This window comes from Miniopterus natalensis, chromosome 11, assembly GCF_054644295.1.
Source record: "Miniopterus natalensis isolate mMinNat1 chromosome 11, mMinNat1.hap1, whole genome shotgun sequence".
NCBI lineage: Eukaryota > Metazoa > Chordata > Mammalia > Chiroptera > Miniopteridae > Miniopterus > Miniopterus natalensis.
This window is the reverse complement of record NC_142091.1, coordinates 70,835,370-70,858,567: the sequence shown is the minus strand read 5'-3', so window position 1 is coordinate 70,858,567 and position 23,198 is coordinate 70,835,370. Positions and strand designations below refer to the sequence as shown.

General features: G+C 53.2%; 2 protein-coding genes across 4 annotated transcripts; one reads left to right on the top strand and one right to left on the bottom strand.

Moving 5' to 3' along the window:
• The first annotated feature begins 3,613 nt into the window (after positions 1-3,613).
• On the top strand, positions 3,614-9,538 carry CYB561A3 (cytochrome b561 family member A3). 2 transcript variants are annotated; one of them, XM_016200485.2, is made up of 5 exons: positions 3,614-4,804; positions 5,924-6,132; positions 6,654-6,808; positions 7,302-7,458; positions 8,740-9,538. In XM_016200485.2, the coding sequence occupies exons 1-5, from the start codon at positions 4,621-4,623 to the stop codon at positions 8,824-8,826; spliced, it is 792 nt and encodes a 263-aa protein (XP_016055971.2). In that variant the 5' UTR covers positions 3,614-4,620; the 3' UTR covers positions 8,827-9,538. The 2 variants fall into 2 exon arrangements, with proteins under 2 accessions (XP_016055971.2, XP_016055969.2); XM_016200483.2 differs by lacking the exon at positions 8,740-9,538 and adding an exon at positions 8,111-8,156.
• A 1,217-nt stretch (positions 9,539-10,755) lies between these two features.
• TKFC (triokinase and FMN cyclase) lies at positions 10,756-23,031 on the bottom strand. 2 transcript variants are annotated; one of them, XM_016200486.2, is made up of 18 exons: positions 22,766-23,031; positions 21,530-21,648; positions 18,797-18,986; positions 17,772-17,882; positions 17,505-17,686; positions 16,075-16,153; positions 15,747-15,836; positions 14,846-14,880; positions 14,685-14,769; positions 14,498-14,587; positions 13,849-13,965; positions 13,399-13,518; positions 13,103-13,240; positions 12,207-12,313; positions 12,006-12,109; positions 11,837-11,870; positions 11,643-11,732; positions 10,756-11,342 (listed from the first exon to the last, which is right to left on the bottom strand). In XM_016200486.2, exons 2-18 carry the CDS (start codon positions 21,530-21,532, stop codon positions 11,190-11,192), a joined length of 1,728 nt encoding a protein of 575 aa, XP_016055972.2. In that variant the 5' UTR covers positions 21,533-21,648; positions 22,766-23,031; the 3' UTR covers positions 10,756-11,189. The 2 variants fall into 2 exon arrangements, with proteins under 2 accessions (XP_016055972.2, XP_016055973.2); XM_016200487.2 differs by lacking the exons at positions 16,075-16,153; positions 17,505-17,686 and having other exon boundaries at positions 10,759-11,342; positions 22,766-23,028.
• Positions 23,032-23,198: the final 167 nt, after the last annotated feature.

Sequence of the window (23,198 nt, the reverse complement as noted above, 5' to 3'; positions counted from 1 at the left end):
CCCCCCTCCCCCCCCGACCCGCTCTGTGGGAGGTCGGGCCGCCATGTTTGGGCCCCCGCTTTCCTGGGCCCGCCCCTTTTCGGGCCCCCGCAGCCGCCCACCGAGGCCTCCTGCCCGCTCAGCTTGCGGCCTGGCTGACGGCCAGCCTCTGACGAGGGGCTCCGCGTGGCCCGAACATTTCCGCTTCCACAGGATGGGGGGTGAGGGACAGGACAGGCCCGTATCGGCTTTGCTGGCCTCCAGGGCCCCTGGCTTGCGGAAAAAACGCCCGCGGAGGAAGTGAGGTTGGAATCAATGCTTAGCGCGCAAGGAGCCGGGACTCCGGACTTCATTTCCCAGGCTGCCGCGCGCCCGACCGGAAGTGTTGCGAGCCTATAAAAGGGCGGAGCGGCCCCGCACGTTTATTCTAGGGCGGCGGTGGCAGGTGCCTGCGGGTTTGTCAGGTGGCCTGCGACTCAGTTCACCTAGGAACCTGGAGGACGGCGCCGGGCGGCAGAGGCGGGTCGCGGAGACCCCAAGCCCCGCTGCGTCCGTCCCACTGTGGTTCAGGGGTGAGAAAGAGCCCGGGCTGGGAGTTCTGGGATCTGGGTTCGAGTGCTGCCTCCGCTGCTACTTCGCTTCGCACTGTCGCGCCCTCTCGCTCGGCCTGAGTTTCCTCGTTTAGGAAGTGGACACCGTTCTCCGTGCCCTTCCTTCCACCGGTGGTGGTTGTGGAGACACGGAATCTCTTAAGTCGCAGTCAGCAGGTGGAACCCCCGCCTTAATTGTCACCCAAGGTTAGCTGGAACCTCCTGGTCCCAGCAGAGGAGGCAGGGATTGGTCCCGGCGTTCCTGGAATAGTTCTCCGGGCACCTGAGTCGTCCAGGGGCAGGTCTGCAGTCACTCTGGCGCGGAGGAGGGCTCCGCTACCTACCTCCCGACTGGAACTTAGGGCCCCTCACACCTGAGCGCCGACTTGACCGGAGCTGCCCTGGGAAGTGAGTTCTTGGCGCTGAGGAGGAGTGCACGGGGATTCCTGTATCGGCTCAGCTGCTCACCTTGGCCAAGTCACATTTCTTTGAGCCCAGTTTTTTTGGTTTGGTTTTGTTTTTTGAGAATACGTTTATTAAAGGTAGGGACAGTGAAACAAAGGAAGGGCTTAGGATAGAAGCAGCAGGAGAGCCTAGGCTGTGCTGCTTTGGCTGGCTAGAAACTATAGGAAAGAAAGGAGCCATGTGGAGCTGCGTGGATGGCCTCACTGAGAACTAAGTCGCAGTGGCAGAAGTGGGCCAAGGTGGGGCTGCCTTTAGCTCACTGAAAAGTCAGAGAAAAGGGGGCCTTGGAGACAAGTTCAGGGGGTGAGCCCGGGACAAGCTGCTGCCGCCACTGCTCTTACCGTTGCAAGTCTTGTGGGGACACTTAGAGTTTAGAGAGCAAAAGTACATTCGAGAAAAGGAGGGGTGTGGGCATGCTCCAAGGAGAGCATGCTGAGCCCAGTATTTTTGAGTTTAGGACTAGAGATTCTGGATTCCTAAAGCCCCTGCTATTCATCTGGGAACAAAGAACAACAAAATGACTTTGTTCTTTCATCTATTTGTAGTTCTAAGTTATAAAAGTAACATTGTAAGAGTTTGAAATAGAGCCTTTTTCTAAGTCTAAGGGCTGAATGGGAAATACAGACATATCTCCCTTTGTCGCACTAGCTTTGTTGTACTTCACAGCTGTTGCATTTTTTTTTTAAACAAAGGAAGGCAAGACCCTCTACCAGCAAAAAGATTACAGCTGGCTTTATTGCCATACTCGCTGTACTTTACTGCAATGGTCTGGAACCAAACCCACACTATCTCTGAGGTATGCCTGTACCCATTTCCTACCCCAGGGCCTGATCTGTTTTCATGCAGCCTGGGAGAATCCTTTCTGCCAAGGTGACTGAGGAGAGTATTAGGTTGGAGAGTGGACTTCTTAAATCAGGGTCAACAGACTTCACCCACAGGCCAAATCTGGCTCTCCTGAATGATTTTTCAACCATTTTTAAATGATTGAACAGAAATGAAAAGGGTAATATTTTGTGACGTGAAAATGATATGAAACTAAAATTTCAGTGTCCGTAAATAAAGTTTCTTTGAAATACTGCTATATTCATTTGTGAAGGTATTAATCTGACTGCTCTTGCACTACATCAGCAGAGTCGATGACATAGTTGTGACAGAGACTGGATGGCCTGCAAATACTAAAATATTTACCATCCTGGCCCTTCACAGAAGAGTTTTCGGACTTGTGTCTTAGAATAGGCCCTGTAAAGCTAGGGCAGAATGCAAGACCACACCATGGTGAGCACAACCTGCTCTCAGAGTAAATGAGAAGATATTCTTAGCATTTGGGTTGCAATTTTCACAGCATTCTTCCTTTTTCTCTGCTTTGGCTTTCTATTTCAGGCAGAGGGAGGGCTCATCTGTGTACTTTGTACTGACAGCCTTCTGTCGGGAAAGTCCCCGTTGTCTGTTCCAAGTCCGTCCCAGTGATCCAGGACCTCTTCCAGGGGAGTGGATACGGTCTCTTTTGGATTATATTTTCTTTTTTCCTTTAACAAAGGAAAAAGTGCTGAAAGTAGATATTGTTTGATGGATGGAGCCTATTAACCAAGAGGTCCTTCATGCTGATTGAACACTTCACTGGAATTGGGGCGGTAATTGAACATCTGGTGACCTAAAACTTCCTCTGCTCGTGCAGGAACTAAGGGGACAGCTCTGAGCTCAGTAATTGAGTCACAAAGCTTCTAGGAAGCTGGTGGCATAATTTTCTCCTTCCAGCCTTACAAGACCTCAGATCTTCCTTTATCAGAGATTATTGCCAATTTGGATCACCACGTGAGAGCTCAGTGTCTTGTTTCTGGTTAGGTGAGTACCTGGCATAGAGAGAGCTGGCCTGGCATAGAGTCAGGGCCACTGAGAGGCCTGGGCAGGTACAGGGGCCATGATCTTCAGGTTTTTGTTAGTAGGATGAAATGCGACAATACTAAGAAAAGTATGACACTTGACTTTCATAGTGTCCTTACATTTTCTCACTTGACCTTCTGACAACCTGTGGTCAAGGGAAAAACATGGGCCCTGAAGCCAAACAGATAAGGATTTGAAACTCCTCACCCACTTACTGGATCTTAATGCCAGCTACCTAATCCTTCCGAGCCTTAGTTTTCTCATCCATAAAATGGGGATGAGAACTCCTCACAGGGTTGTTAAGAGGAGTCAATGGCATCATGTGCGTAAGGTTCCAGCGTGGTGTCTGCTCATAGCTGCCTTCCTTTGAATTATATTCTTACTGCCATGCCTTTCTTCCAGCTAAAAAGATAGCCCTACAAGTGGTAAGTGATCTGCTCAAGGTGCCTCTCTTCATAAGAATTAGAGCCCAGGCCACCACTCCATCAGCCTGCCACTAGGCCTAAAGGTAAGGAAGCAAGTGTTTACCTCCTTGGGAGTTCTTGGCTACTTTAGGGGCCTCCTCTCTGTTAGCTGCTTCAGATCCAGAAACCTCAGCTGCAGGAAGCCACAGTGTTGCTTTCTTGGTGTCAGTCCATGGGATGGTGTAACTGTCTTGAGCCCTGGGCCCATGCCCCTGACACATTAGCCGAAAGCAGTGGCTGTCCTTGGTTTTGTGCACTTGCTTGATAACCCTCACGCCCACTTGCCTGGCTTTTAAGAGCAGCTGCTTAGGGCCTCGCATTCTCCATGCCTGAAAACAGAGCTGGTTTCTGAGTTTATCAGGTACACGTGGAAATCTCAAAACACAGTAGGTCCCCGAATAACATCGTTTCATTTAACATTGATGAGATGCTGTAGGAACTTTCTTGTTTATAACATTTAGCCTGTGGTAAAACTGGTTTCATTGTACGTCATTTCACCACAGTTGCAAGAACTTATCCATGACACTAAGTGGGGGTGTACTGTAAATTCTTGCTTTCTAGACCATGACTTCTTGCTTCCTCTTTTCTCCTTTGGACTTTCCTAAGAGGAAGAGAAAGCAGAAGTCTCAGGCCTGGGACTAGTTGAGGGCCATCACCCATTTCAAGGTGTAGAGTGTGGGACTCTTACCAATCCCCCTGGGAGGACTGGCCCCACAGACTTCACCATCTGGGGAAGAACTTTTCTCAAGTGGGGGCCCAGAGTACTTCCCCCGGCCGGCCTAATAGGAGTATGTTTGCTCCTTGTTGATTATGATTTTGCCTCCTGATGTTAGAAGTGAGGGCCTGGGCAGTTGTGCGATCTAGCCTAGAGTTTGATTCCCATCTCTTTTCTGTGAGAAGGTAATTCTTTACCTTCTGGTCCTATGAGGGGAGACTAATCCCAGGGCTCTGGGCCCAGAGCCTTGGCATCTGGCCACATCAGAGGAGACCTCTCGGGGCCAGCCCCAGGCCTGACTGGGTGTACTGTATGCTGACTGGGGTGGGGCCTCAGTCACCAGCCCTAACTAGAGATCAGGTCCACCCAACCGTCAAGGCCTCATGGGGTGGTGCCCTGGTAGGGGAACCAAAACAAAAACTGTCTACCCTTCAGACCAAGAGCAAGGTCTTTATCTGGTGTGTGGGGTGGACCTGAGCCAGCAGGGACATGTGATTGCTGCTGCTTCTAGGAGTGCCTGACCAGAATGGCTGTGGGAAGGTTTTACCTGTCTGTCCTGGCGCTGTCATCCTTGGGCTCGATGTGTATCCTCTTTACCATCTATTGGATGTGGAACTGGCACGGTGGCTTTGCCTGGGATGGCAGCATACACATGTTCAACTATCACCCGGTGCTCATGGTTGCTGGCATGGTGGTGGTCTACGGTGCTGGTGAGTATGAGGTCGGCATGGGAGATGCGCCACAGCCCAGGCCTGGATGGAGCAGTGCAGTCCCTCTCCAGGACAGGCCTTTGTCACTGTTGGGTTCAGGGCTATGGAGGTTGGGTGGGTTGGTCTGTCTTTGAGCCCAGGTGCCATTTGGAGGAAGTAGTAGTGAGAATAGGGGAATCTGAGAAGGGTAGCTTCACAGTTACACAGGGCAGGGGTGTCCAACTTTTTCTATAAAAGGCCAGGTAATAAATATTCGAGGCTTTGCAGGCCATATAATGTGTTGTGACTACTCAACTCTGCTATTGTGATAGTAGCCATAGACAACATGAAAACACATTAATGGCTGTGTTCCAATAAAGTTTTATTTACAGAAATAGGCTGTGGGCTGGATTTGGCCCGTGAGCTGTAGTTTGCCATCCCTGCTCTATGGAACAGGCGGTTGAAGCCTCTGATGGCACAGTGGGTCCTTACATAAGGGATCTGCTTACTCCTGCCAGACCCATCTGCCCCATGCATTCAGACCTGGGCCTTGGACCCAGGAGAGCCTCCTTTCCCCCACTTGTAAAATGGGAATGACAGTGACATTGTTAATAGCAGCTTACCCTGTGTACTTGAGATACATCACTCCATTTCATTCTTACAAGAAGCTTGTGAGGTGGCTCTATTGTTATCCCTATTCTGCAGATGAGGAAACTGAGATTTAGAAAGAAGATGCCAAGTAGCTAAGAGGCAAAGCCAGGATTTGGACCTACGTTTTCTAACCTTATAGCCTGTGTTCTTGATAACTGAGCTCATTGTGAGAATTCAGTTAGATGAAATGAGTGACATTGCTTTTAACCTGCAAAACTGCATGCAAGCCAACTTTATTATGATAATGACGGAAGGGCAGGTCCAAGAAACTTGTTCCTCCCTTTTTATCACTCTCCCTCTCCCTTCATGGCTGGCTGGTGTCCCAGAAAGGATGCAAGGATAGAAGACACTGATGAGTAGATATCAGTGTCCTAGCATTTCCTTCTTCCCTCTTTGGGAGGCTGTGTGGGGCCATGTCAGGGTAATTCCCCTAATGTGTGGTGAGCACAAGCGGAGGAGGCCGAGCCCTGGGACTGCTCTCTCCTGCAGCATCACTGGTGTACCGCCTGCCCCAGTCATGGGTGGGGCCCAAGCTGCCCTGGAAAATCACCCACGCATCCCTGCATCTGATGACCTTCATCCTGACCGTGCTGGGGCTGGTGGCCGTCTTTAGATATCACAACGATAACCATATTGCCAACCTCTACTCCCTGCACAGTTGGTTGGGCATCACCACCGTTGTCATCTTCGCCTGCCAGGTGGGTGCTCTCCACCCTCCTTTGAGTTCCTACTGTTGGGTGGCAGCCATGGGCTCTGGTTGGGGCTTCACTTGCATCAGCACCAAATATTCCCTCTGCTCATTGTCTGGAGATGGCCTTTGCAGGGCACACCCTGTAGAATGGGCAGTTTAAAGGCTGTGGGAGGTTTGTGGTTCCTGCAGTCCTCCTGTTCTTGCTCTTACCCATCACACTGCCCGTCTGTTGTTCCAGAGTGCTCTGAGCACGGGAGTTTTATGAGGCAGGACTGAAGGAAGCAGAGACAAACAAGGATGTCTCTGTTTGCAGGAGAGTGGGGTTGTAGCCCAGCAGTTCATGAAAGGTTCTTGTTTGTGTAAGAGAAACAGACAGGCCACACTGAGGAAGCTCTGTGGTGCTGGGGCAATTCCTGGTGGGAGGTTTGAGTTAGGAAAGAAGGTAGGAGGCTCACTGGTGGGGTGGGATGACTTGGGGCACCTTTGGTCACACACAGGTGGGTCAGGTGCTTCTCCCTGTGTCCACAGTGGTTCCTGGGCTTTGCCGTCTTCCTGCTGCCCTGGGCATCCATGTGGCTGCGCAGCCTCCTTAAACCTGTCCACGTCTTCTTTGGAGCCTCCATCCTCTCTCTGGCCATTGCATCTGTCATTTCCGGCATTAATGAGAAGCTTTTCTTCAGCTTGTGAGTGGGATGGAGTTCCAACTCTAAGGTGGCGGGGAAAGAATCAGGTCTCCAAAAAATGAGCCCTGTGATCGTAGGACCCTTCCAAGGGAGGGGGGCCTTGGGAGTTGGGGACATTCCTGATCTGGAAGGCAATGGTCTTTCTTTAGGTTGAGATTGGTAAATCGGTCAGGTATTTCTGTGGCATCAGATTGGCTTGGCACCTACTGTGTGTCAAACTATTTTAAGCACCTTAAATTTAATCTTCCAATTGCCCTACAACATCAATCCCTCATTGCGACTTACAAATGAGGGACCCAAGGCACAGAGTTCCCTCGCAGGGAAAAAGCATTCTGCAGGTATTTGTTGTGGCTGGGACTTAGAAAGTATGTCAGCATTCTGAGTCCCAGCTCCGGGAGGTGTTCTCACCCTCTGTTAGTGGCACTGGTTCTCCCACTGGGCAAAAACACGGGGAAAAGGCTCTCAAGGGCCCGTACTGTTTCGTTATCTTCAGGAAAAATGCCACCAAGCCGTACTCCAGCCTGCCTGGTGAGGCTGTCTTTGCCAACAGCACTGGGATGCTGGTGGTGGTCTTCTGGCTGCTGGTCCTCTATATCCTTCAGGCTTCATCTTGGAAACGCCCAGATGTAGGGATCACGACCGAAGGACAGGTATGGGCTCCTGGTCTCCCATGCCACATCGGGGTAGGGCTGGGTTTAGAGAAGGGTCACCAGGAAAGGCATGAGTCTTACCAGGAAGACTAGTGCAGTAACATGGTGGGAAACCAAGTAGCTAGAAGGTGGGGTTAGGTTAGCTGATGAGGGGCACTGGTGCCAGGCCAGCACATCCCAGCCATCATAGCAGATGCAGTTGCTCAGGCTCTGGGCTCCCAGGGGCCTGACCACGGGGAGAGGGAGGGGGGTTACTCCCTCCCCAAATGCTTGTGGTTTCATGAGGGGAAGTGTGGACTGATCTTCCCTACGGAAGGCCTTGAGCATGATGAGGGGTGTCGTAACTTTTACTTTCCCAGCTTTGGGGCTAGTCTGGTGGGATGGGAGCTTTTCTAGCAGGTGCATGGTGACAAATTGACTGCTTGGAGCAGGTTTTGCCTGTTCTTCGCCACTTAGGCATCTGAGGGATGGGGTGCGATGGGGTGTGTACCAGGCTGAGGGACTTTCGGCTTCCCTAAAAGATGTGGTGACTTGGGCGAGGACTGAAGGTTGGGGGTCTGTGCAAACAGCTCAGATCTGGTGTGACCCCTGCAAGTCAAGGGCCACTTTGACATTATGCCATTAACCCCTATGCATCTGCCTGTCTTTCCAGCCCCTGTTGCGTGAAAGGGAGTGAAGTGAGAAGGGCTCCGAGGAGCAGTAGGAGGTGTGGTCTGGACTCCCCTCAGAAGCTCTCATCTACCTGGGGCTCCCGTTGGTTTTTTTCAACAGACTTGCTTTGGGCTCTGGGCCCACACCTCTCCCCTGCCTCCGTGTTGGGCTTGCTCTCTCCACTGCTTGCTGCCCACCGCTTTCCCTGGTGGCTTTGGCTTCTGCACTCCTTCTTGGCATCAACTTCTGAGGTCCTCCATTTACACAGGCCCTTTTTGCCCTGGCAGCTTACACCGCTCCTGCTCTGTGGCTGAAGTCAAGCTGATTTCCCCTCTAGACACCTCAGGATGTGGTAGAAAATCCCAACAGCTCAGATGGGCCCTACTCAAGTGCAGTCTGTAATGTGGAAGTGAGGGAGGTGACATGCCCATCAGCTTTCCCTTTGAATGCGTGCATTTCATTTAGGCGCCCACCATGGGATGGGTTTCCTCTGCTCTGTTACCTCCCTCTGGCCCAACCCAACGTGAGGTTTCTGCAGAGAAGCTGAGGCACAGACTGCTCTTCACTTGTTTTATCTCTCTGCCTTCTATGTCTGAGTCCATTGTGACTGTGTGTCTCCATCTCTTCTAGCTGCTGCTACAGCTGGGACCTGGGTCCCGGCCTTTCCTTGTGACTTACATGCCTGTCACTCTCAGGCAGCCCAACAAGCCCTGGTAACCTGCTGTCCCCAGCTGCCCCAACAGGTCTCAGTAGCAGGGGTGGCCTCAGACTACCTTTACTTTCCTTCACCAGATTAGGGCTTCCCTGTCTATCTCGGGCAGGTTCAACCTTGCTCTCTTGGCAAGGCCCTAGCCCAGCTAATTTGCACACTCCGGCCCACCATGACACGTGCCAAAGTTGTGGTGCTTTGTAGTCAGCAGAGCCTAGAAACCATGGCCACCTTCAAAGACGTTTTTTGCTGAGCATCAGAGTGCCTCACCTACCCCCAACAATGGCTGTTTGCACGGCCAAAGCCTGTCTTGTGCATCATGCCAGAGTTCCAGCTGCAGCTCTCTTCCTGTGGAGAAACGGGTGGGGAGAGAGGAGTCTGACTCCTCTCCTACGTGTTGGTGCTATGGCTTTTCCTGCCTCCTCCAAATGAGTCCTGGGTGCCAGGCGCCACACTGCTGTGCTTAGTTAGCAAGCAGCATGATGCCTAGGTTCTCAAGTGTACTTACTCTCTGGCCAGTGGCAATGACTGGCCACTTCAACCCCACATGGCCAGATGCTGGCAGGAGGACTATGCTTGAACCTCTCTAGTGACTGAAGGCTCCAAAGCCATTGGGATGACTGTCAGGCAGCTCGGTCACACGACCACCCCCCTTACCACATGGGTAGGCATTTCACGTGTTTATGAAGCCTGATTTTCATTAAATATGTTTTTAAGAATCAAAGCCTTTTCTGCTGAAATGAGATGGTGGTTAAATGAGCTCTGGGCAACGTGGGAAAGGCTTAGGACAGTTCTGACCCTGAGACCTTAAGAGGGACAAGACAGAAGGCACCAAAGATCCACATGATTGTCTTCTTGGAGTCACATGCTACTCCTGATATATGTGGATGTCCCTAATAGGGAATGGCCTTTGAGCACTTCGTTATTTCACCAGGAAGGAAATGTTTCCTGTTGTATAATCTGGAAAACAAGGATAAGTGACTTGCCTGAGGTTACCCAACCAGGAAATGGCAGAGTTGGGATCTACATGCCAGGTGTCTGATGCCAGTCTCCTCCCCAGCTGCTGGGTGTGTGTGTCTGTGCACACTGATAACTGCGCCTGTGCTCGGGGACCCGTGGGGTGGCTGGTGGACAGGGGACCCCGGGCAGAGAAGCCCAGGGATTGAGGGAGCCTAAAGCCAAGTTGGGGCAAAGTGAGTGATGGGGGCCCCCCTGCCAGTGTGACCACCTGTGGATGCCCCCTGGTGGTGGAGCAGATGACCTGGAAGGACTTAGATGCAGACACCAGTGATAATGGTGATTCACAGTGAGTGAGGCCCTGGAGTGTGCTAGGGGCTTCACCATCAGTTCATCTGAATCCCTTTCCACACCCATCCCCATAAGATGGGTACCATTCTGATTTTCCAGATTCCAAGGGGCCAAATAATGGGCCTGAGTTTACGGAGCTGCTTCGAAGCAGAACGAGGATCCTAAGCCAAGCCCATGAGTCCACAAGAGTCCCTGTAACCACTCCCCTGCACCGAGTATGGGTCGGGTGTGTGCTGTCCTGTCCACCATGCACCAGACTCGGCGGTGCCACCAGTGACTGCTATAGAGACCAGGGGGCTGGCCTGGGCACAGTTTCTATTCTACCACTGAGCCTTATGATATGGTGATTTCTTTTCCTCTTGGTGTCCTGCTTGCCCATTTGAATCCTGAAGAATCAGTGGGTTCTGTTAGTTTAATGCTGAGAAAAGCACACCATTGTGTGTGGAGTGTGTATCAGGAGGACAGGATTGAGGATCCCAGTGGAGCCAGCCCAGCTGTGCAGACGTAGCCTTTAGGTCTCAGGTGGTAGGAGATGGGTCATGATCATCTCAACCAGGGGCTGAGGTCACAGTCCCCGGGGCAGCAGTTGGGCAACTTGTTCACACACTTGGAGAAAGGTCCCTCAGAGGAAGCAGAAGCTCTGTTGCTTCAATGTGGTTTATTAGCTTGCTTTTCCACACTGGCTCGGATTCAGGTGCAGAAGGCCTTTCCCGGAAATTCTTAAAACCAAGTCAGCAATGCCAGTTAAAGGCTGTGCTGCCCCCCAGGGGAAATGCCTCACTGCCGAAGCCCAGAGTTGGCTGGGGGCAGAGTGGGTTGATCCCAGGACCCTCCCCTCCCTGAGAAGGTAAAAGGCAGTGCTGAGCAGGCAGGTGACCCACTCTGGGCCTGCAGTTTCTACACTGGAGTCATTCTGGAGGTTGGTAGGGGATCCCTGCTGAACTCAGAGGATGGGCCTGAGAGGCAAGGGAGGGTGACAACTGGAAGACAGAAGGAAGTGACAGTGGCCGCCTCTGCACAGCAGTAAGAGAGACGCAGAGGCTCAGAGAGGCATTCACGCACCCTAGCTCTGCAAGACCTCCAGGATGGCTCGGAGAATGGCTGCGGCTGCCACTGCCCCGGGGTCTGGCTGGTCCAGCTTCGCAGAACTGATATAACTGGCTCTTCCTGCTCCAGCGTCCATGTTCTTGGTGTCCTGGGCTGCAGCTTCTGCGCTCTGAGGGAAGATGGGGAGGAGCAGATTTAAGGACAAGCCATCAGGCCTCCCTCCTGTCCCAGTTCTGCCAGAGCCGTCTGTACTGTCACCAGGGTAGAGAGGTGACCTCCCACCTGTCTCTAGCAGGGCAAGGGACCCCATTTACTGAGGGTCCCAGATATCACGTTGGGGCTCTATTCATCTCTTTAGCCTGACCACACCCTCTGAGATAGGCACTCATCTCCATTTTTAGAGGAGAAAATGTAGGTCCAGGAAGGACATTAACTTGCTCCCTGGGTAACTGGGCCAAGCTTCGCTCACCTTGACTGCTTTGGTCAGAACTTGGACCAGATCAGCCCCCGGGCTCTTCCAGGCTTGGAGCTCCTGTCCTGCTGCCCACAGAGAATCCAGCTGGACAAGGTGAGGGAGAGGGGAGCTGAGCACAGGCCCTGCCATTGGGGGTGGCCTTCAGGGCCTCTATAATCAAAAGGGGGAAGGGCTGGGCCCATACACACCATAGTCCTGTCCCCAGGGGCAGCCTTTCCATACCTGTAAGGGAAGAGAACAAATGGGGTTCACTGCAAGGAATCCCTTTGGGGGTGGGGACAGGGCTTGGCTGGGAGCAGGTGACATCCACCACCTCCCCAGCCCACCCTTGGTCTAAGGCACAGGGCTCTGGCTCACTTCTGCATGGCCTCCAGGCCAGCATCCATGGCAGCAGACCAGGCTGGGAGGTCAGTCTTGGCCTTGAGTGGCTGGGCTGCTGCAGTCAGGAACAGGCCATAGAGCTGGGAGGACCAGAATTGAACACTCAGGTCTGGCTAGGCCTCAACCAACCAGGGATTTCTGTATCAGCCCTCCGCCCAGGGAACTGCCAGCACTTACTGCCCCAGATGAGCCTCCCATCTTCTCCAGGAGCAGGAAGGACAATTTGGAGAGAAGCAGGGAAGGGCTGGCAGGGAGTGGACCCTCCTTCAGCCACCCCTGGATCGCTGTAGGCAGAGAGATGGTGAGGAATTCAGAGACCCTCCCTCCCAACAAATGCCCAGATCCCACTGCCAGGCAGAAGGAATGGGCCCCAGAAGAGGCCAAGGGAACCCACATTAAGAAAGAGAACCCAGGGTTCCCTTTTTATATCCAGTGTGCTATGTGGAGAGGGTTGAGGAGTGGTGACTGACAGGGTCCTCGCAGTCACCCAGCAGTGTGGCCTGCCTGAACACCCTCACCTGACACTCCTTACCCTGCTTCCCTGCTTCAGTCCCCTCCTCAGCCCTTAGCACTACCATCCTTCATCTTTTACTGATTGTTTATTGTTTGTCTCCTGGCCAGAACATGAGTCACGAGGGCAGTGATTTTTGTCTGCTTTGCTTACTGTTGTATCCACAGAGTTGCCTGGCCCAGAGGCGCTAAATACATTTTTTTTGCCTGACTGGTGCTAGACAATTAAGAGCCATTAACCAGTCCAGGTAAGCCGAGAAAAATAAGGACTACAGAGCGAGTTCTCTTTGAATCTAAAGTTATTATTCACTGCAAAAGATTACATTTTGTTCTAAAATGACTACCTTCCCACATTTGTAGTGTTTGAAGGACCTTTTCTCTATGAAAATAGGTGGAGGGGGTGCTAGGTTTTGTGAATGACAGTGCTTAGCAAAATAAAAGTCGGGAGCCCATGTCAGCACTCCAAATGTTTTTGAAATTGTTCTGGTTCATGAAATGCCAAAATCTCAGAATCAATGTGACAGCAGCCCCTCTCCTCACCCCAGAGGGGCCCTGGCACCAACCTCTGGCAGCGCGACTGTGGGTGGTGCCACAGTCGCCATCGCCGGCAGCACGGTCCAGGGCATTCAGATGTTCCTCCAGGCCCAGGAGAGTACTGCACACACGTTCCAGCACAAGCGCCGTCCGCTTCGAGGCTGAGCCTGGAGGGAGAGACAGCAGGGAAGAGATGTACCTGGCCCTTCTCATAGCTGAACTTGAAGGTGTGGGATATGTGAGTGTTAGGGCCCCTACACACCCCTCACCCTTCAGGACTCAGGACAATGCCTGAGCCACCTGCCCCAACAGCAGGGTTTGGTACCTCCTACAGCAGTGGAATCATGGGCCTCTGGGGGCTCGGTGGGGGCTGCCCGGGTTCGCTTCCGCCCAGTCACAGCGACTCTGGGGATGTTAGGCCAGGCTGATGCGGTGGTTTCAGCATCTAGTGACAGCAGGAAGACTCTAATCTTAGACATTGTTGGCTGGCCAGGGATCAAGTGGGGCCTGGATTCCCCACCTGGTGGCCCAGTTCCCTCTATCTTAAAAAGCAAGTACTGAGTACCTACTGTATACAAGGGAAGAGGGGCTGTCCTCAGGGAGGAACCTAATAGCAACTCCTCCAGTCATGTAAGAGCTGGAGAAGGCTGAAAAAGAAAGGGTCTTTCCACGGAGGCCTGTCACGGTCAGCCCTGATGGGGTCCCCCCAAGTCCCCCTGGTTCCTTCCACCTACAAGGAGCCCTGGCTTGGGTGACCCCAGGTTTTAGGTCTCACCTATCAGTTTCAGGTGGGGCTCATCCACTAGCAAGAGGGTGATAGAAAGGCCAGGCATCTCCAGGGCTGACATGAAGGTGCCCACCAGGGCACGGGCAACCTTTACCCCACGGCCCTCTGCAACACCAAAGCATGCATGTCCATGAGGGAAGGTGGGAAGGGTAGTACTTCCCCACTTCCCCTAGCATCAGATAAACAAATAGAAGAGAAAAACAAGGACTTTGGAAGCTGGGGCTCCAAGGTCAGTAGGGAGATGGTCAGATCTGCTCAGGGTATTCCTCCATAATGCCCTAAATTGCCACATTCCCTGGCAATGTCCCTTGTATAGGGGTAGGTCTGGTTTAATGAGCTCTTACAGGTGCCAGGCACGGTGCTAAAGGTATCATGTATGTTTAGTCTCATTTAATCCTCACAACAACCTATGAGGCAGGTACTATTTTCACCCCTCTCGACAGACAAGGAGCAGGCTCACTGCTCGCAGCAATTAGGTGGCAGAGTGACAATCTAACTCAGGCTCATTTGACTGCCCAGCCCAAGCTCTGGGCCATCACAAGACCCTACCTCAGCTGCTTTTCTTATGTCCAGCTTCAAAGGGCTGGAGGGAAGCAGCTCTGGGGGTTGGGAGGTCCCCTTCCAGGGCGGGGCTTACCCAGAGAGCGGACAGCAGCGTCAGCAATGATACCCAGTTCCAGGAATGACAGGCCACCCAGGTTGTTGACCATCAGCACCACTGAGGAGCCTGTAGGCAGACATGGCACCCCGGTGAGTCTCTCTGGGGGTCCCCTTACCCAGCAGGGAGGAAGGGCTTGGAGACAAAAGGTGTAACAGCCTCTCACCAGCCTGCACAGTCACATGGGACACGTTGGAGGGGTTGGTCATATGGTCGAGCATGAGAGTCACAATCTCGTCGGCAGTTGCCATCTGCCAGAGGGATCCAGGTGTGAGCTGTGTCCAAGGCCTTGGCCTTAGACCAGCCTGGGCCAGGGAGTCCACCTACCTTTATCCTGCGCACACCAGCTTCCCCGTGGATCCCTGTGGAAAGACGCAATCATTGCTGACACGCTCAGGCCTGGGGATTCGCTCATTGTGTTTTTATCAAGATTTATTCAGTGCTAGGCTAGATGGGGAGTGGGGATAGAAATGGGCAGAATAGTGAAAAATACACTTTCTGCTGTCTAGGAGCTGTGGCTTGGTGGTGGAGAAAGCCAGGAATGTAACGTGTTTTTTTCTTAGCCCTCACCCGAGGATATTTTTTCCATTGCTTTTCAGAGAGTGGAGGGGAGAGAGAGAGAGAGAAATCGATGTGAGAGAGACACATCAATTGGTTGCCTCCGGCGCAAGCCCCAGCCAGAGCCAGGATTGAGCCTACAACCGAGGTACGTGCCCTGCCCTTGGCTGGAACTGAACCCAGGAGCCCTCAGTCCATGGGCTAACACACTAACCACTGAGCCAAACCAGCTAGGGCTGAGAATGTAACTTTTAATTAGTTAAGTAGATTTAACTAGAGGCAGTCACAGTGAAGAAACTTGAGGCCTCTGCCCATCACTTTGGAAGCACAGAGGTGGAAGAGGGAAAGCTTTGCAGCGAGGGTGGCCTCTGAATGGCCCTTGAAAGAAGGGCTGCATTTGGCAGAGGACCCTGGAATGATATGAGCAAAGGTAGGGAGTGGGCAGTGCATGAAGCCTCACATGGCTGGAGCCCTGGTGTGGATGGCAAAGCAGGTAGAAATCAGGCAGATTGAGCCAGAAGAGGGTCAAGTGCCCATTTGAAAACACCAGGACCTCTTAGGTGACAGCTCCAGGTAAGCTGAGAGGACAGGTAGATGGCTCCCAGAGCATAATATGTGGGTATAACACAGGGAGTAGGCATGGCTAGGACAGGGGTGGCCACAAGCTTACCCAGGCCCAGCTCTACCTCATCAGCTGCAAGTTCAAAGGTGGGTCTGGAACCAGGGACACTGCAGGAGGACAAGCTCACTCCCAGGGTTCCTATGAGAAATGAGGTATGAACGAGATGACTGCTCTGCTGTTGGCATCAGTCAGGGCAGCAGGCACCAGACAGGGCGGCCTCTTTGTTTCAGCCTCTCCAGCTCAAACCTAGCTCTGGAACCCAAGCCTACTAGTCCCCATGGCAAGCCCTCCTATATAGCTGCTGGAAACCTGCTCCCAGTCCCAAGGTCAGCCTCCTCTTCTCTCCCCGCTTCCCAATCCCTGGGCTGGCACTCACCCATGGCCTTGGCGATCACGTTCACCCGCTCTGTGATCTCCTTCAGCCCCACACCTGCCTCAGCCAGGGCACCCGCCATCTGTACCCACAGAGAAATAAGCCCCCACCGGGGAGGGAGTCACTATAGCACTTGGGGGTTGAAGACAGGCTGAGGCTGAGTTTCTAGTTGGCAGGGGGACTCTTGAGTATTGTCACATCAACCTGGCCCATCGAGCTCAGGGCAGAACAGTATATCCTGCATTCATAATGAACTTGCCAGGAATCTTTAAGAATCCCAGTCTGTTGGAGCCAAAAAGAATTTTACAAATGGAGAAATGGGCCCAGAGAGGGGAGATAACCTGTCTAATGTCACACAGCAGCTGATGGCCAGTTTCCTGATTCCTAGCCTAGAGTTCTTTCTCCAGGGCATATACCCTGTAGCTCACTTTACCCACCCACCCATTCACCCCCTACCCACTCACCCATCCATCCACCCATCCATCCAGTCACCCTCCCATTTTTTGTCAAACATCTAGTATGTGCTTAAATGAAGAAAAAAAAGTGACTAAGTCACAGTCCCTTCCTGGAAGGAACTCAGTCTGGGAGGAGCTGGGGAAGCAGACACACACAAATTGAACCTTCAATGAAGGTAATAAATGCAGTGCTAGAGTTTGTGGTAGGTGTGACAAGGCACAGAAAAGGGGCTCCTAACCAGCTCAGTGTGGTGGGAGGGAAAACGTCCCAGATGGGGCGACACCAGAGCTATACCTCGACGGAATAGGAGTTAGCCAGGCCAAAGCGAGTTGAACGGAGAAAGGACTTTTAAGGATGTAGGTACATCATCAGGAAAGCCCCAGAGATGAGCCACAGCCCAGTGGTACAGAGAACTGGTATTAATGGAGCATAAAAGGATGGTAGGGTTGATGGGAGATGAACTTGGAGAGTTCAGGGAGGAAGGCAAGAATGTGGTGGGTGCCAGACCAAGGAGCCTGAGCTGACTCTAGGCACCCTAGAGGGCTTTCAGCATGTGAGCAGCCTGATCAGATACACATCTTCATAGGACACCTCTGGGGTAGTGTGGCAATAGGCTGGAAGGGTAGGCAGGAAGCAGGCCAGGGAGCCCAGGAGGGCAGCAGCTACAGCCAGCTGGGTACCAGCAGATGAGCGCTGAACCAAGGCTGGGGCAGGGAGGGCAGGGCTCTTGAGGATGTGTGTTGAGGCAAAACAGGGCGATGGCTGGGTGTGGGGAATGGAAAAGGAAGGGCCTGGGAGAATGCCTATATGCTGGGCTTAGGTAGGGGAGGGGATGGGGGGCCTTCCTGGATCAGGGAGCACTGGGGAAGGAATGGCTTTGTATGGGGTGCGGTGGTTGGTAAGATCTAGGTACCAGGTGCTGCCAGAAGACAGCAGGCTGGGAGGGGCTGGCCAGCCTGTGTCCTGGGGAGCCTCACCTTGTGTATGAGCACCGTGCCACAGAGCCCCCGCCTGCCTGCCTTCTTCAGGACGGTGAAGGCACTGTCATCCCCAATGACCACCATCTCCACAGGGATGCCCTCAGCCCGGGCATGCTCCCGGGCCAGGCCGAAGTTGAGCCGATCCCCCGTGTAGTTCTTTACGATGAGGAGGGTCCCCACTGCAGGAGCAGCCGGCAGAGCCCCATCAGCACTTGCCCTCACCAATTGCCCCCAGCTTGCCTTCCTGGAAGCAGTCCCTCCTACCTGTGCCCGCCTGGGCCACTGCCCTGATGGCTGCCAGGATGCTGCCAACTGCTGGGGAGGTGAACACAGCTCCCGCGATGACCCCTGTCAGCATCCCCTTCCCTATGAAACCTGAAGATGGGTGGGGAGAGAATGCCAGGTGGGGACCTGTGCCTGCTGCCCCTAGCCCTTCCCTGCTCCTGGGCTTCATGGTCTAGTGGATCCCACTGTGTGCCTGATGCTAGAAAAACACCTGGGCTGCTTCCCACAGATCTTCACTCAGGAGTTATCTCCTTGGACAGGCCTTCCTTGACCCTCAGCTGAAGTTGTCACCCATCTTAGCCCCATGGCTTGCTGTTCCTTTCCCTGCTCTCTTGCCTTCATGGTCTCACTTACACACTCTGGAATGATCTCTTTCACTTATGTGTTTATCTGGTTACCGTCTGTCTCTCCAGAGAAGAACAGGAATGTAGGTACCTTGTCTGTCTGGTTCACTGTTGCATCCCTAGTGCCCAGAACAGTCCAGGCATACAGTGGGTGCTCATTAATGTTTGCTGAATGGGTGGATTTGCCGAAGGGAGACAGGAAAGGTACAGAGGATACAAAGCCTGGTCCTTGCCCCCAGGAGCTCTCAAGGAGAGCTCACATGCCTGGCACTAAACAGAAAACAATACAGGACTGTTCATGCTGTATGTGAAATTGAAGGGTGGTAATTTAGAAGAGGGATGTTGCTCTAGGTTGGAAGAGTCAGGAAGGCTTCATAGAGGAGGTGACAGGTCAGCTGGAAGGCCAGGAGGATTCACAGAATCACTGACTCTCAGAGCTGGAAGGACCTGAGAAATCATTTGGCCCAACCTCTTACTTTTATAAGCTATAGAGACTGAGGCCCAGAGAGAGGCCATAACTGGCCCCAAATCACAGTCCAAGGTAGTGGGAGAGTGGGAACCAGGACCTGGTTCATGACTCTGGGCTGGGCTCTGAACCTTCTAGCAGCACTGACAATATCTCCAGAGCCCCCACCCCCACCTCTGGCCTGGGGCACTCACCAGCGTGGGCAGGCTCATGGCCAGAGCCCCCACCCGACAGCAATGCCACTCGGCCCTTGAGGCTGTCCAAGTCAGAACGGAGGGCCACGCGGTGGCCCTGCAGGAGCTGCAAGTTGGGGTTGCAGGCCACCAGGCCAGCAAGGGCATCGTCAGCACAACCTGCCACTGAGTTCACCAGCTTCTTGGAGGTCTGTAGAAAGGAGTGAGGAAGTTTTCAGGTGTGGCCTGGCCCCCACCCTACCCAGTCACACAGCTATGGCCAAGACTCCTCTTCCACTCCCACTCAGGAACCCTAGTGAAATGGCGCTGGAGCAGGAGCTCCAGGGACACACAGAACTGGGTGTCATTTTATCAGGTGGGTATTTGTCAGTTCTCTTCTTTTTATCCTTTGCTAATTTATGAAATGTTTTGGACTGTGGCTTAAACTTATCCCAAAGAATAGCTTCAATACAAAGAAAATAGTGTTTTCTGGAATCCTGAGAATAAAAAAAAAAAATTAATAAAATTGGGACCCAAAAGCTTTTTTCTGTCAAAGGAGGAGAAGCCCTAGGCTGAGGCTCCTGTGCCAGAGGAAGGGGCCAAGCAGGCCCTATACTCATTTGTTGTTCCAACTGGGCCTTTGATGAGGGCAGACAATACTACCTGAGCCTCTTGGTGTGCCAGGCCAGGGCAAGCCATGGTGTGTAGAGATAACAGAATGCTGGTTCTGCCCTCGACAGAAAACACAGAGATTGCTTTCACACGCTGAGGGAAGTGCAACACAAGAGAAATGCACATGCACCCCAGGGGCACAGAGGAGGGGACCTCAGCCTCCTTAGCGGATCCTTTGTGAAGGGTAAGTAGGAATTAGGTAGGTAGAAGGGAGTGAAGGGCATGCAGAGAAAAGGTGTGGAGGTGTGAAATAGTATGTTGGCCAGGCCAGGAAGCAAGTTAGAATGACCTGAGCTACCAGTGGCCATCAGGGAGAGGTGGGAAGGGCCTCACAAGCAGATGGAGGAACCTGGCCACCCAGAGCCTCAGGTGGGAGGGTCATGGGCAGGCTGGCCTGAGAGTTACAGCTGAACTGACACAGGGGGTGCAGGAAGAAGTGGGTGGCAGGGGCTAAGGATCTGGGTTCTGCAGGCATGGGCACCTGGGCTCAAATCCCACATCTGCTTCCATCAGCTGTGAGAACTCTGAAGACACCTCACTGTCCTGAGCTTCAAAGTCTTCTGTAAAATGGGGATTTAATACAGTATATGCCTGTCATATAGTAAAAATTGAATAAAAGGGAGCTACTTCCTTTTTCAAAAAGGTGGAGTTAGCTGAAGGAGGTTTGCAGACCCCATGCAGCAACTGCTTTTGTCCCAAAGAGAGTGTTTTGGACCCAGGGGGTCAGGCTCCCAGTGCCACCTGGTGGCCGGGATGGGGGCGGACTGAAACTGAGCCAGGCCCTGGCAAGGTGCACTTTGGGAGGCTTATCCCCAAGCCTGCCATCAGCAGGCTTTTGTGTAAACTTTGACCTTTCCTGGGTCTGGCAAGGGCCAGAGCCAAGCCAACTGCTTCAGGACAAGGAGACAAATCCAGGTCAGTAGGGAGAGAGAAGAATGGGATCAGTTCTAGTCTCAAGCAGAGACTGAGAGCCAGGCTGCCTCTAGGTGCTTTTGAGCATGTCTTGTTAATCTTCCCACCAACCCTACGGAGAAAATATTAGCTCGGTGAGGAAACCGAGGTAGAGTTAAATGACTTTGCCCAAGGTCACAGCCAGCAAGTGTCCATGTCTGCCTGTCTCCAAAGCTGGTTCCATTTTGGACTTATCATGCTTCTTTCCCCGGGGGGCTAAAGGGAGGCTGGGAGTGGTAGAGGTCTTGCCCTAGGAAGGGCACGGACATGTAGCTGTCAGAGCCTGCCAGGGACTGGATATGCAATAAAGTTGTGATTGGTCTCAACTCCAAGCCCTGCCTCCAGTGCCACCAAGAAGGTGATCCCTCACCATCGCTAACAGCCTGTCCTGCCTGGGATTTGCAACCATTCCCATACCAGAGTCAGAGGAGGGCTTGGGACCAGTGCCATCCCTGGTTCCCAGGGGCCTGAGGGGACAGAAAAGGAAAGGAGGTTGATTAGGCATTGTGCAAGGCCCCAGGACTCTGGTCTCATAAACACCTCATAGCCACTGGAGGTAGCCCTTAATCTGCCTCATATTGCAAGGATAAAGGCTCACAGAGGTCAAGCCTTCTATTAAAGGTCAGACAGCTGGTCAGTGGCAGGCTGACATTTGAACCTGGGTTTGTCCAAGGCCTGCTTTGGTTTGTATCAGTTCTAGAGTGGGTATGGAGCATGAGCTTCCTGAAGTGTAGATCCCACCTATGGGACCAGCCCACACATGCCCAGGCTCAGGAGCAGGCACTAGGTCCTTCTTCATGGCTCCTTCTGTAACTGGTACAGTGTCTATTACAGAGTAGGTACCTGTTAATGTTCTCACCTAAAGACATGACCCAGACCTGGGGCAGATGGACCCTGGAGGGACTCAGAGGCTGCAGCCCCAGGCCTGGATGGGACTAGCTAGGAAAAGGAGGGAAGCAGGGACCAGGCCCTGAGAGGGACCCTTTGTCTTAACTTCTCTGAACCTTAGGAGGCAGCAGCATCTCTAGATCACTGTGTAAGGAACTCCAGCGTGCCCAGGGTTGGCATTCCCCCTCCCCCACTGCTCCAAGCCCAGTGTCCTTCCCCAGCCCTGGCTTTCATGAGACTTACCATGGTGAGGAGGCTCTGAAGCAAGCAAGCTGAGTTCACACCCTTGCACTGAGCTGCAGAGGATGGGCGATCCTGTAGGTGCCACCTGGGTCTCAGCACAATGAAGGTGGCAGCAGCACCTGCAGGAGAGGGTAAGAATATGTTGCTGAAGGCACCCAGAACCTACTGGCACAATCACGTTTCCAGAGCCTTTGAAATTAGGGAGCTGCCCCAGACTTTGATCTAAGTCTAAATTCCAAAACGTGGGCTGGGGATGGGGTAGAGTGTGGGGCTGACCAAGGTTCACACCTGCACTTGGCTGCCAGAAGACAGATCTATCCAAGTTGGGCACAGAGCTGCCTTTATGCCCTGGAGCAGCACCCACTTTGTCACCAAGAGGTGAAGTAAGCCACAGAGTAACATCATCTCTTACATAAGCATCATATGCACTGAGTAAGTTCACAGAGGTCTTCACACACTTGCTCTTGTTGGTACTGGTACCAAACCAAGAGGGAAGCAGCTGAGCCTGTGAGCAAATTTTACTTCTGGGAAAGTGACTCAGAACTCTAGTGACTTGTTCAAGGTCATACTAATAAGAGCCAGGAGTTAAACCCATGTCTAGTCTTCCCATAAAGCCTGTGTTCTTTCTACTGATAATTTAATGCCTCCAAAGTCAGGCCGAGTCCCTGATGTGGGAAACCACACATGTAAACCCCAAGGATGTTTTAGCTCCCCTCAGTTCAGCCTGGTTCTGAGGTGTCTTGGGGCCATTCAGGGTCTGCAATGGGAAGAATCCACACCTAGCTCTGCCTCTGACTTACTGGGGATCTTAGGTGAACCAACTCCTGGAGCCTCGGCTTCCTCATCTGTAAAAGGGGGGTTGTACCCTCTGTGGCATTTTGCAGGTGTCTGAACCACGCGGTTCTCCTCCTTGCCGAGCCCGTGTGAGGCGGCCTGGCCTGGAAGTTGCAGAGCTAAGGGACTGCTTTCCCGGGTCATTAAGGTTCTCACGGGGGACATTCTGGTTTTGTTTCTGAGGTCAGAATTTGTACAGCAACAGGGGCGCTAAAAATGCTGGGCAAGCGGCCTGGTGGGCCCTTCAAAGTCTGAAGAATAAAGCAAAGTTCAAAGGGGAGAGGCGAGCCTCCTGGTGCTCCACTGCCCCAGTGAGGCGGGCGGTAGGCCATTCTGGGGTCAGATGAGGGTACCAGCTGGGTTTGGAGGAAATGGGGGGGCCAAGGGGAGGGAGGCACGGACCTTGGTCTAGCCTGGGAGGTGCACAAATTGCTGTCACCTCCCTTCCCTCTCTAGGCCTCTGCAGTTCTTCCGGATCCAAAAGAATGAACAGCCCCGAGGCTCTGGAGCAATGGAGTGGGACAGGACGGGGCCTGGGGCGGGGAGAAGGGCGCGGACTGGGGCTGAGGTCGGCGGGTCAGCTCTGAGGGCGTCGGGACATCGGCGCAACTCCCCAGCCGCGCACCGGCCGCTCACCAACCCCGTCAACGCCGCCGCTTCACAAGGCCCCCGGCCGGCGCCCTCATCCGGGCACTGCGGGCGCCGGTGGTAAGCGACGGGGCGGGGCCTTCGGGGCGGGGCCTCCTTTGGTTGGCCGCCCAGAGCGCAGTGAGTCCTCCAAGAGGCCAGCTGAGGCCGTCCCGTGATGCCCCGCGCCCGGGCCGCTCTGGGCTGC